Source organism: Ursus americanus, chromosome 9 (genome assembly GCF_024610735.1).
Source record: "Ursus americanus isolate L20-20 chromosome 9, mUrsAme1.1.p, whole genome shotgun sequence".
NCBI lineage: Eukaryota > Metazoa > Chordata > Mammalia > Carnivora > Ursidae > Ursus > Ursus americanus.
The window spans coordinates 74,843,503-74,856,954 of NC_142135.1; the positions used below are offsets into that span (position 1 = coordinate 74,843,503).

The 13,452-nt window shown below is 43.4% G+C and overlaps 1 protein-coding gene across 1 annotated transcript in view; it reads left to right on the plus strand.

Annotated features, from left to right (window-relative positions):
• The first annotated feature begins 3,330 nt into the window (after positions 1–3,330).
• Positions 3,331–13,452, plus strand: part of ALKAL1 (ALK and LTK ligand 1) — a 28,012-nt gene continuing 17,890 nt past the window's right edge. Inside the window, exon 1 of the mRNA XM_045789162.2 lies at positions 3,331–3,520. Coding sequence (XP_045645118.1) covers positions 3,331–3,520 — 190 coding nt within the window. The remainder of the gene's footprint in view (positions 3,521–13,452) is intronic.

Genomic DNA, 13,452 nt, shown 5'->3' on the forward strand with positions numbered 1-13,452 from the left:
ACTTAAGCTGTTTGATTTGTTAGCTAATTTACAAAAAGAAAAAAAAAGATTTGAGGCTTAAAAACTTGTTTCTAACATGTGTACTGTTAAATATTGGGTTATTTAAAACATAAGTTATAGTCTAAGTACCCTTTGATACACAGATCCCCCTCTTTTACCCATTAAAAAAACAAGTTAACAACACAAAATGCTTGAAAATGTGTGGAGCAACAGGAACCTTATTCATTGCTGGCAGGAATGCAAAATTCTGGTTTCTTACAACACTCTTATTATATGATCCAGCAATTGTTCTTCTTGGTTTTTACTCAAAGGAATTGAGAACGAATGTCCAACAAAGTCCTGGATACAGATGTTTAGAACACCTTTATTCATAATTGTCAAAATCTGGAAGTAACCAAGATGTTCTTTAGTAGGTGAATGGATAAATGAACTGTCACACATCCAGACAATGGAATATTACTTAATGCTAAAAGGAAATGAGCTATCAAATTATGAAAAGACCAGAAAAAACTTAAATGCATATTACTAAGTGAAGAAAGCCAATCTGAAAATGCTACATACTGTATGATTCCAACTATATGATATTCTGGAAAAGGCAAAATTATGGAGACAGTATAAAGATTAGTAGTTGCCAGGATTGGATGGGAGAGAGGGAGGGATGAAGGGATGGACCAAGAAGATTTTTAGGGCAGTGAAACTACTCCATATAATACTATAATGGTAGATACATGTCATATTACGTTTATCTAACCCATAGAATGTATAGCACCAAGAGTGAACACTAATGTAAACCAAACCCTGTGGGTGATAATAATCTATCAATGTATGTTCATCAGTTTTAACAAATGGACCACTCTGGTTGAGGATGTTGATAACAGAGGACGCTATGTGTGGGTGGGAGGTCAGGGGACAGGAATTATATAGAATGTGTATCTTCTCCTCAACTTTGCTGTGAATTTGAAACTGGTCTTAAAAGTCTATTAAAAAAATAAGTTAGCATATGTTACTGAGATTGTGTCTACATGAATACTTAAAGGTGTTTCTGGACTAATTAGCAAGAGATAGGGCAAGTACCATTTAGTTGGGACAGTAAGAAGACATAGTTAAGGATAAACAATAAACAAAACAAAGAAGGAAAAACAAATGGTAATTTAGCTATACACAGCCCATTTATTTATGATGAAATCATTGTGTTGGGGAACCAGATCCCTGAGGCTAGATGTTTAGCAAGACAAGGATCTTGTGCATTTTGTCCACTCTTGTAGCTTCAGTGTTCTCAATGTGCCTGGCCTCTGGTTTGCATTCAGATAATTTTTGTTGAATGAATAAAAGAGGGTTTCAAGGACCAATTACTTCAAAAGTACTCAGAGTCCTTTAAAAGGTGGATTCTTTAGGTACCTCCTGGGTGGAACTGCAACCCCTGGGAGTATCAGAATCTGCATTCTTCACAGACACACACCAGAGGCTTCTTTTCACAGGCTACATGCAGCCTGAGAACCTCACTTTGTCAGAGAGAAAATAGAGGCTAAATAGTTTGCTCAAGGTCATATGGCTAATGACTGAGCAAAAAGTAGAGCTCAAACTGTCAGGCTCTGAAAAGTTCATCAGATTGATTACTTCCTCTAGTTTCAGTGTATGGAAAGGGAAATAATCCAGCTCTCAGGCTTCCCCCCTTCCCCTGATAGATTATTGATTTGAAGTTCATTTCTCATGTTGCCAGCATTATTTCATTTTGTATCTTCCCAGCTGTTTTTCACAGTGGCCACTAACTTACTATATTTCTAATTAAAGTGAATTTTTGAACTGCTCATCAATGTCCATGGACTTCCCATGTTTCCTTATTTCACTTGAGCAAAGCTGTAAGGAAGAACTTATTCTACCTAACTAGGGTCTTCCGAGACTCTTTTAATGTCTACTTTTCTAAGATTGCTTTTCTGTGTCTCCTATGGTAGAAGTCATTTTCATCTGCCTCATTGTGCTTGCTTCAGAAATACCAGATTCTTATGCCTAATAGTAAAGAGATCTGAAGGGGCAGTCTTCACCAGTAGAACAACTTTCTCTATATAAAGTTTCATTCAGCATGGTTTTTACAGGGCTTTTGAAAAGCCTGCTATGTTTCTCCAGTTCCCTGGGATAGGTTGGAAATACTAAGTCTAGAAAAATTATTTGAATGCATTGGGGTATTTTTCAGGGTTTGTGACTAACAAGGTCTCTTTTTAAGAGATTTTAACGCTGGACAGTGCCTCATGTGGTTATTCCCTCCGAGTTCTTCCTACTATTTACCACATTGCATCCAAGAAGATACTTAGCAGTCAATTGCTTAGAAGTAACTTAAACATTTCTCAATATGCTTAATATAAAGTAATAAACCAGGCTAATGAAATAACTAAAATCACAGTAATTCACACAGCACAATTTGATCCAGAGATGCCCACTTTATTTTAATCAGAACAGGTGGACTCAATCTCATTATTGTTAGCATCCACAAAACATTTGGGGAGTTGTTTTAAAAAAATTATCTATCTATCTATCTATCTATCTATCTATCTATCTATCTATCTATCATCATCTATCTATCTATTTCCCTCTGCAGTCTTGGGTGCACGGGTACACCTTGATGACCTTGATGACTTCGTCCATAGGAGGACTCAACCGGGGGAATCCAGAGCTGGGCGTGGGTGGTCGGCGGGCCCATCCTTGACCTCCTGGGTCCTCAGCTCCGCCCCTGCAGCGAGGAGAAGGCAACCTCGCGCGGGGCCGGGGCGGAGCCGCCCTCCCGGCAGGTTGGGCCTCCTGCACCCGGCTTGGTCGCGCCGGCCAGCACCTCTAGGCGCAGCCAGATTCAGGCTGGAGAAAGTGAGCTCTGTACCTTTCAGCCCCCGGAATCGCTGTCTCCGCAGACCACGGCCTGGGTTCCGGCTCTGCTTTCTTCCGTCCCGACCTAGAAGTTGCGGGTTCTGTTGACCCTCAGAGACTGAACCAAGATCCGGTGTCCCGGGCCCTAGGAGGCATTCGGTAGGGAGCCCGGAGGACCAGCTGAGCCCTAGGCTCGTGTGTGCCGGGGAGTCCCGTGCGCTCGGACTCGCCTTTGTGCGCTGGGGCAACTCTGCGGTCCCCAGCCGCCGCTCCGCCCCGCGTCCCGGTCAGAGACACCGAGCCGCGCAGGTATCAGCCTACGCGGCTAAGTCTCAGCACTGCTCCAGCTGGACGCTGCGGGGACACCGCGCCGCCGCCCCTCTCCTGGGTCGCGGACTCTCCAGTCCCGGCACACACACCTGCCTCGGGACCCGCCCCTGGGAGCCTCCTGCGCGGTGATCCGGGCGCGCAGACATGCGGCTCGCTAAGCCAGGCGCCCCGCTACCCGCGCTTCTCCTGCTCGCTCTGGCTTTGTCCCTGCCCGGGGCCCAGGGGAGGCCCCGGGGTGGCAGGGGAGCACGTGCCACGGACCAAGAATCCAAGTCGTGGCTTTTCCTCCCCGCTGCTCGGTCCGGCCCGGCTCCCCACGCCTCCCGGAACACTGGTAAGCAGTCCCCTTCCCAGCCAGTCCTTTGCTCTGATCCAGGGTTTTAGGAAAGTGGAATTACGCAGAGCAGAGAACAGACCATCTCTGCAGATAACCGGTTCCCAGCAAAAGAGGTAATTAGTTTATTACATTTAGCATTGTTCAGACTTAAGTAGCGAAAGCCATCTTGCAAAGGAGCGGGCATGATGTGTCCCTTCCGGGGTGAAGAAGGCCTTTTCAGTAGGCTGGTGGAACCGTGGGGTTCAGCCCCAGCCGGCCCAGGCATAGTGCACGGTTCCGTACCTGTCAGCGCCTCACTCTGGGTCTTCCTGGGTTTTCAGAATTCAGTGAGTACTGACTGAACACACAGAGCCTGAACAGGGTCAGGAATGCCCCTTTGCTTACCCCTTCAAGCTGGACTCCGGGAATGGTTGAGAAACCTGCGATTTTGAGCAGGCTGAGGTGGTGTTGTTCACTCGACCCTCCCTAGGCCTGGCTTCCAAATCAGCTCTGGGCACTCAGGTCCCTGGCTACTTAGATGCCGAAGGAGGGGACGAGGGAAAAACGACGGAGAAAAAAATAGCCAATATAGAGGTCATGAGGTGCCCCAAGGTAGAGAGGTCCAGTATGATTGGGAAATGTGGAAATCCCAGGGCACAGTGAGGTCAGGGGGGCGGACAAGAGTGCAGGGCCCCCAGGGCAGGAAGCAGGTAGTGAGCAAGGAATGGAGAAGCTGCTAACAGTGTCTCTGTTTAGAGCCTGTGCCATGTAGAGGGGGTGGCGCCACAGCCTAGGCTTGGAGCAGAAGTGACCCTCTTCCGGGCCATCTGCTTGCTGCGGGGACCAGCCCAGCTGGGGCTGCCTGAGGAGGCCCAGCAGGCTCTGCCTTGCTGTCATTACTCTTTGGCCTCATACTTCCCTTTTAAGAAAGCAAAGAGGGATTACTTAGTATCATTTTTCTTTCATAATGTTGTGATATAAATACATAGTTTTCCTCCACAAACTTTCACTGAGTGCCTAGTACATGCCAGTCATCCTGCAGAGGGCTGAGGCCACCTACAGAAGCAGGCAGCCAGGTGTCTGAGCTCTGTCAATGCATATTCTGGGTGTGGAGGGAGGGAAGGCTGGTGCACAGGTGACCCCAGAGAGGAAGCAGAGGAAGGTTTTGGCAAGGGCTTCAGAAGCTGGCGTGGGTTGTTGAGCTTCCCGTGCCCAGGACCGGGACGGAGCTTTCCAGCGTGACTGGCAAGTCCAGAGTTCTCAGGGAGAGCAGGTCGGGCCCTGTGGGTGACTACAGCAGCGAAGATGCCACATCCTTCATATTCGTGGACTTGAAATTATTGTGGACCCACATATTTATCTCTGCTAAAAGTTCAGAAATAGCCAAAGTAAAACCAATGAATGACTTAAACAGTAATGAGTGAAAGTTTATTGAGCACGCACCAAAAAGATGGTTTGCACGCCACACGCACTCAAACCAAAGCATGGAATGGGGCTCAGGTATATTGTCGTAAAGCAGCCTGTATAGTGAGAAAGCAGTGACCATTTATTCTTCACAGTGATTGGTTATGGTATTACAATTAAATGTTTGGGAATTGGTCAGTAGTTACCTAATATCCACATTGGGGAACAGTTTAAGTTTTGCTTATGATTTTTAGAAGCATACGTAAGAGACTACCCGGGTCAAGTTGGCCTTGCAAAATAAGCTAAATTAAGCTTTCTTTGTATGACAAAACTAGTTTGGACTGCTCAGAGAATTTTCAAGGCTGTTCTCCATTTGGTTTTGATTTTAACATCTCAGAAAACAAATGTTACTTTGGAATGAAAAAGAGTGAGAGAAAGTCCCAAACTACAGTAACACATTATTTCAGACCCATTTCATTTAACAGATCGTTTCTCCCCAGACACAGATTTGCAGTGGTGTTTCTTGGTTTTCTAAGAAAGTCCTAACTTCTCTTGGATGCAGGACGTTCCAGTCCCCTTGTGACTTGCCCCATCTGCTTTCTGTGTCTTTTACCGGGCACCACAGGCAGCACCCTGTGCCAGATAAACAGCTTCCGGCTGTGCCGTACGGATGCCAGCCGAGTCTTTGCCTCTGCTACTTTGGAGCCTCCAGGAAGGTGCTTCTCTCGTCTCTCCAAATTCTGTCTGTCCTCCTAGGCCCTGTTACTTTGCGGTATCTTCGTAATTCTTTCCGTGTTCAAAAATATGGAAATCCTAAATTTACTTTGCAACCATCACCACTGTTCTGATGAAACTTGGGTGTGCATAATAGTGGAATTTTATGTGTTAGAACCTAAATCCCCTCTATTTCAAGTCTGTTACTATTACATCTGCCCACTTAGCCAGTCCTGCCCAGTGAGTAAAATTTCTTCCGCAGGAATAATAAAAATAATTTTCCTTGTTTTGCATATCACCAAGAAGGGAGTGCAGGTGAGTTTTTTTGTTTGTTTTTGCAGATGGGTTTTTAAAAATATTTTATTTGCAGAGTTACTGGAAGCTGTTTGTTTTACTGAAAAACAGTAATTTGGGAAGAAGTCAAGATGGAAAGGTGATGTGTGATATTTTGCTAAGTGTACTTGGCAAGTGCTATCACCAGAACACTCATTATGAGGAGCCAGAGTGAACTCACATGAATGAATTTCTGCACATTCGGAGTATTTCTGAGTAGTGATTGTTGCCTGTTTGCAGGGCATCATTCACCTAGCTCCTGAATGGGGAAATTCTGAGCAGGAAGTTTATAGAATCACACACGATGGCTTCTCTTTCCTTGGAATGACACAGTCCTAGGAGTCTGCCTTTCAGTCATATATTGGCAAGGAAAACTAGGATTTTTAAAATTCCTTTGTAATGTTTCCCCCTGCTTTGGGCTTTGCTTTTATTGCTGTAAATAAGCTCTAAAGTATTTAAGAAAAGATTTCTAAGATCTCTGTTGCCATATGGGAAGACAGAAAGTGATGGCTAGGTGATTGGTTCAGAGTCTGGATGTTCCTCTCCTGTGCTAGTGAAGAAAGCATCACTGGGGGCGCCTGGGTGGCTCAGTCGGTTAAGTGTCTGCCATCAGCTCAGGTCATGATCCCAGGGTCCTGGGATTTAGCCCCTCATCGAGCTCCCTGCTCAGTGGGGAGCCTGCTTCTCCCTCTGCCCTTCCCCCTGCTTGTGCTTTCTCTCTCTCAAATAAATAAATAAATAAATAAATAAATAAATAAATAAATAAATAAAATCTTTAAAAAAAAAAGGGAGAAGAAGAGAGCATCACTGAAGTGTGAAGTGACATGTCCTGGAGTTTAGTCATTTGTTATAACTCTAATTCTATAACTGTCAACATAAACTGTCAGGAAATAGTAGCTAAATCATTATATCATGTTTAAAAATGTATAGCCTTATACATATTAATAATTAAAATACTATTAAAATAGGATTTACCTGGAATTATTGTCAGCCTCGTTGGTTAGATTATCTTATTCAGTGATGATTTCTTTCTCCTTTAAACACAGATAGCATTTTTCTTCTCGTACAACACTCCTCATATGGTAATTTGTATTCGTTTATATATATGTAATATATATATAAAATATATACATAGATTATGTTTGTATAATATAATACTATATTATCTGAATATAAGCTTCTTGCGGTTGGAACTGAGGATTACTCAGTTTTTAATGCCCTGTCATCAAAGTCAGTGGATACAGTTGACATTTAGGAGGAGTTTTTTTCTTTGGAACTGAAATTTTGTAAAGAAAAAAATTTTAAATCAATTTTAATAGTAAAAGAATTGATTTTTTATTTGCCCTCAAAGCCTGATTAGATCTTATGATTTAATCTGTGCCATTTCTGAGTCATGAGCTCATTTCTTAGCATTTATGACCAAGTTTAGACAACACGACATCTGCTGCCCTTAATACCTTCTAGGGCAGTGGTTCTTAGAATGAGGCCATACACCTCAGAAGAAACTGGGAGGCATGTTTTGGATGTAATTATTGTATCCATTCTGGATATCCTAAGTCTCTGAATAATAGCCCATGCCTGGGCACCAAAAAGCTCTTGGAGGATTCTTGTATACACTGAGTTTTTTGTAATCACCAGAGATTTTTAATTGAGGAGGGTGGGGAGGAGAAAAGTGGTATATCAGAATCTTCTGGAAAGTTTCTTTGAGACAGAAGCAATTCCCTACTGGCCTCCACAACCCTGGCCACACTTCTCTTTCTGTAGCTCTCTGCGCAATCCCTCATCCCCACGTGTACCCACAGCACCTAGCTACATTTTCCCAAATGTTTGAGTGATAATCTATGAAAAAAAAGGCTTCCTTGGTCTGCCAGCCTCAGGAACAGGCCATTAGGTCCCTTGTTAAAGAAGCACGATACAAGAACTACGAAGACGTGTGGTATGGGGAGCTTTTTGTAAACCAGTATTAGCCAGACTTTCTCTCCCCACCCCCTTCTTTCTTTTTGTTTCTTTCTCCCTCTCTTACTTTCTCTCTTCCTCCCTTTCTTTTTTCCCCTCCCTCCCTCTTTCTCTCTCTTTTAAAATCTAGCATTTATTTGCATCTTACAGAACTGGTTTTGAAAGAGTCCATGCTGGGAAACATTGTTTTGGCCACTGCATGCAGCCCAGCTTTACCCCAGCACCTGGGGGACACGGGAAAGCCCAGGACACAACAGAAGCAAGGAAAGGTGACTTGAGGGGAGACCAGTGGGGAGGCGCCACTTATCAGACTGCTAGTCCCTCTCCTCGGGCCTCCCTCTTCCCTGAGACATAACAATATTGAAATTAGGCCAATTAATAACCCTACAGTGGCTTGTAAGTATTCAAGTGAAAGAAAGAGTCTCAGGTCTCTCACTTTAGATTGAAAATCAGAAATGATTAAGCTTAGTGAAGAAGATGTATCAAAAGCTGAGATAAGCCAAAAGCTAGGCCTTTTGCAGCAGTTAGCCAAGATGTGAATGCAAAGGAAAGGGGTGCTTGGGTGGCTCAGTCCGTTAAGTGTCTGTCTTCTGCTCAGGTCATGATCCCAGGGTCCTGGGATTGAGCCTCATGTCATGCTCTCTGCTCAGTTGGGAGCCTGTCTCTTCATTTACCTCTGCCTGTAGCTGTGCTCTCTCTCTTTCTGTGAAAGAGAGAAAAGAAAAAGAAAGAAAGAAAGAAAGAAAGAAAGAAAGAAAGAAAGAAAGAAAGAAAAGAAAGAAAAGGAAATGTTCTTGAAGGAAATTAAAAGTGCCACTCCAGTGAACAGACGAATGATAAGAAAACAAAACATCCTTATTGCTTATATGGAGAAAGTTTTAATGATCTGGATAGAAAATCACACCAGCCACAACACTTCCAGGCCAATGTCTAATCCAGAGCAGAGCCTTAGCTCTCTTCAATTCTGTGGAGGCTGAGAGAGGTGAAGAAGCTGCAGAAGAAAAGTCTGAAGCTAGCAAATGTGGGTTCGAGATTTAAAGAAAGAAGCTGTCCGCGTAACATCAAAGTGAGAGGTGAGGCCGCAGGTACTGATACAAAAGCTACAGCAACTTTTCGAGAAGATCTAGCTCAGATCATTAGTGATGGTGCCTACACTAAACAACAGATTTTTATTGTAGATGAAACAGCCTTCAATTGGAAGAAGATGCAATCTGGGACTTCTATAGCTAGAGAAAAGTCAGTGCCTGGCATAAAGCTTCAAAGAACTGGTCGACTTTCTTGTAGGGGCTATTGCTGCTGATGACTTTAAATTGAAGCCAGCACTCCTTTACCATTGCAAATATCCTGGGGCCCTTAAGAATCATGCCATGCTTTAGAAATGAAACAACAAAGCCCAGATGACAGCACATCTGTTTGCAAATGGTTTACTGAATATTTTAAGCCCATTGTTGAGATCTTACTGCTCAGAAAAAAACATTCCTTTCAAAATGTTACTGCTCATTGGCAGTGTACCTGAGCTCGGATGGAGATGCACGATGAAATTCATGTGTTAGCATGCCTGCGGACACAGCATTAATTCTGCAGTCCTTGGATCAAGGAGTAATTTTGACTTTCAAGTCTTATTATTTAAGAAATACATTTCACAAAGCTACAGCTGCCAGATAGTGATTCCTCTGATGGATCTGGGCAAAGTAAATTTGAAACCTTCTGGAAAGGATTGACCCTCCAGATGCCATTATGAAGATTCATGACTCATGGGAAGAGGTCAAAATATCAACATGAATAGGAGTTTGGAAGAAGTTGGTTCCAACCCTCATTCATGACATTGAGGGGTTCAAGACTTCAGTGGAGGGAGTAACTGCAGATGGGGTGGAAATAGCTAGAGAAACAGAATTAGAAGTTTGTCTGGGGGCGCCTGGGTGGCACAGCGGTTAAGCGTCTGCCTTCGGCTCAGGGCGTGATCCTGGCATTATGGGATCGGGCCCCACGTCAGGCTCCTCCGCTATGAGCCTGTTTCTTCCTCTCCCACTCCCCCTGCTTGTGTTCCCTCTCTCGCTGGCTGTCTCTATCTCTGTCAAATAAATAAATAAAATCTTAAAAAAAAAAAGTTTGTCTGAAGGTGTGACTGAATCATTGCAATCTCATGATCAGACTCTTACAGAAGAGGAGTTACTTCCTATGGATGAACAAAGAAAGTGGTTTCTTGAGTGGAATCTACTCCTGGTGAAGACGTTGTGAATATTGTTGAAATGACAACAAAGGATTTAGAATACTACTTAGAATAAACTTAGTTGATAAAGCAGCAGCAGGGTTTGAGAAGATAGAATCCAATTTTGAAAGAAGTTCTACTGTGGCTAAAATACTATCAAACGGCATCACATGCTACAGAGAAAGCATTCGTGAAAGGAAGAATAAGTCGAAGCAGGAAATTTCATTGTTGTCTTATCTTACTTTAAGAAATTGCCGCAGTCACCTCGACCTTCAGCAAACACCACCTGATCAGTCAGCAGCCAGTAACATCGAGGCAAGACCCTCCACCAGCAAAAAGATGAAAACCTGCTGAAAGCGCAGATGATGGTTAGCAGTTTTCAGCAATAAAGTATTTCTTAATTAAGATATGTGCATTGTTTTTTTAGACATAATGCTATTGCTCTTAATAGACCACAGTGTAGTACAAACATAACTCAGATTCACTGGGAAACCAAAATTCATTGGGCTTGCTTTGTTATGGTGGTCTGAAACTGAAGCTCTGACATCTCCAAGGTATGTCTCTGTCTACCACCACTCATGTTTTAAGATGTATCCGGGATTTGTTTTGATTAGGCATGGCAAGACATGGAAATGACCATTGTGAAGGAAGAAGTTTTACTCAAATTTCCCTAGAAACGGGAGGCACAGCATGCCTCTAGGGCCACATAGGCAAGCAGCAGGTTTGGCCAGAAGCAGAGTGAGTAAAGAAAAAGACCAAGAGCCTTTATCAGTGGTTTCTTCAGGAAAGGTAAGGAGAGTAGGTTTAGGATTGGCTAGTTTAAGTAATTTCATTCGGCTCTGGGGTGTAGGGTGGTCTGCAGTTGTCTGGTTCCTGGCCCTGGGTAATTAGGGCAGGAGAATATTGGCCTTGAATATGAGAGCTGGATGAGGGAGGTCATGGGAGTGGGGGGTCTGGATTGGTTGGTGTACAAATGAAAGGTGGGCTTGCAGGCTTTCTTGTCTCTAGGAATTGGCTAGGTCTGGGAGGGGCCATGTCTCCAGAGCCAACAAGGCCGCAGATGTCAAAGCATCAGAAATACAGAAACTAGAAAGGCATGATTTCACTTTCACCAGCTTTGTCTGGCTGGCCCTCCAAACTCTGTTCCTGTCTACTGTGCACCTGTCAGTCTTTATCCTACTGGACCCTTGGATGCTTTGTTGCCATTGACTCCTCCCTATTCTTACATTTCCACAATTATTCCTGCTTTGCTCTTTTTCTCTAACCACTCTTCTGTCTCCCTCTGACCACCTGTCTTTTGGCTTCCCTTTAAGTGTGCATCCCAGGGTTCGGTTCCCAATCATGACTTTTTTTCCACTCAGAGTGTTCCCTTATGTGATCCCATGCACCTTTGTAGTTTCAACTATTGCTTCTGTGTGGCCCTTCTGTGTCCTTTAAATGTGTACATCCACTATTTGCTGAATATCTCTACTACAGGAATTTCAAACTTGACCTTTCCCTATCTCAACCAGGAGTCTGCCTTCAAATCTGCCGTAGTACTTCTGGTCTCATAAAAAGGCTGTGATTCTCAGGTGGTGTGAATTGACTATTGGATTAACAGCACTGTGGGATTTTCCAGTGATTCAGTTTGTTGACAAGCTTCTAGCTGCCTAACCCAACAAGAACATAGTAGTACTGGATCCTGTGTTTACTGCTTGCACTAATCTAGTGACATTTGGTTGTCATTCTAAATAACTTACTGCACATAACAATGTTATCACACTGAGGAATGCGGCACGTCTATTTATTTTGAGATGCTTTTAAAAAATATTTTTATAAAAATCTGGTTTGTCTTTTTAAGTGTCTATGGAAGTGATCATTTGAAATCTGAAAGGGAGGTTAACTAGATTAAAACTAGAAAGGAAAGAAATCATTTTCAAGAGATTAGTCCTTAAATAAAATGGCTAAAGTTCAAATTAAGCATGAATTGACCTGTGGTTTAAAACCTGAAAGAAATCTACCTTGCAACATAATTTTGTACTTTTTACAGTTTTCTGGACTCATTTGATATTTTGTCCTTTGGTGAAAATACCACATAATCTTAGAACTTTGTCATAATATTTTATAATTTAGGACTTGGAAAGCTGCTGTAGAGATTATTTAGTTTGTTTACCTCAGTGGCATCTTTGGAGATGTGTGGCTTGAGAAGGCAAGTGACTGTCAGGTTAGGAGAGGGCACAATGCACAGTTGGGTACAGAGTGCGATTCAATATGACTGTATTTTTTTTTTAAGATTTTATTTATTTATTCGACAGAGATAGAGACAGCCAGCGAGAGAGGGAACACAAGCAGGGGGAGTGGGAGAGGAAGAAGCAGGCTCATAGCAGAAGAGCCTGATGTGGGGCTCGATCCCAGATCGCCGGGATCACACCCTGAGCCGAAGGCAGACGCTTAACTGCTGTGCCACCCAGGCGCCCCTCAATATGACTGTATTTTTGAACTCAGATTATTTTATTTTAATTTTTAAAGATTTTTAAAATTTATTTGAGAAAGAGTGAGCAAGTGAGAGAGACAGAGCACAAGCCAGGGGAGAGGTAGGCAGAGAGGGAGAAGCAGACTCCCTGCTGAGCAGGGAGCCTGATATGGGCTCAATCCCAGGACCCAGATTCATGACCTGAGCCAAAGGCAGATGCTTAACCCACTGAGCCACCCAGGCACCCTGAACTGGGATAATTTTAAATGATTTGTTGGGGCGCCTGGGTGGTGCAGTCGTTAAGCGTCTGCCTTCAGCTCAGGGTGTGATCCCAGTGTTCTGGGATCGAGCCCCACATCAGGCTCCTCTGCTAGGAGCCTGCTTCTTCCTCTCCCACTACCCCTGCCTGTGTTCCCTCTCTCGCTGGCTGTCTCTCTCTCTGTCAAATAAATAAATAAAATCTTAAAAAGAAAAAGATTTGTGTCCTTTGTAGAATAATTGGTGAAATATTACAGTTACTTTTTATTCTAAAAATATATTGTATCAAGCACCATAGCACAATTTTAGAAATAATTTAAACACAAGATGTATTAAAAAGCAAGTTGCCCATATATATAACACATATATGTCCTTGCTTTCACCTGAGAGAGCCTTGAAGCAACCTGACCCCAATAACAACAAGCACACCTAGTACCCAGATTTTGGTTTCTTTTCTTTCTTTCTTTTTTTTTAAGATTTTATTTATTTATTTGACAGAGAGAAAGACAGCCAGTGAGAGAGGGAACACAAGCAGGGGGAGTGGGAGAGGAAGAAGCAGGCTCCCAGTGGAGGAGCCTGATGTGGGGCTCGATCCCAGAATGCCGGGATCACTCCCTGAGCCAA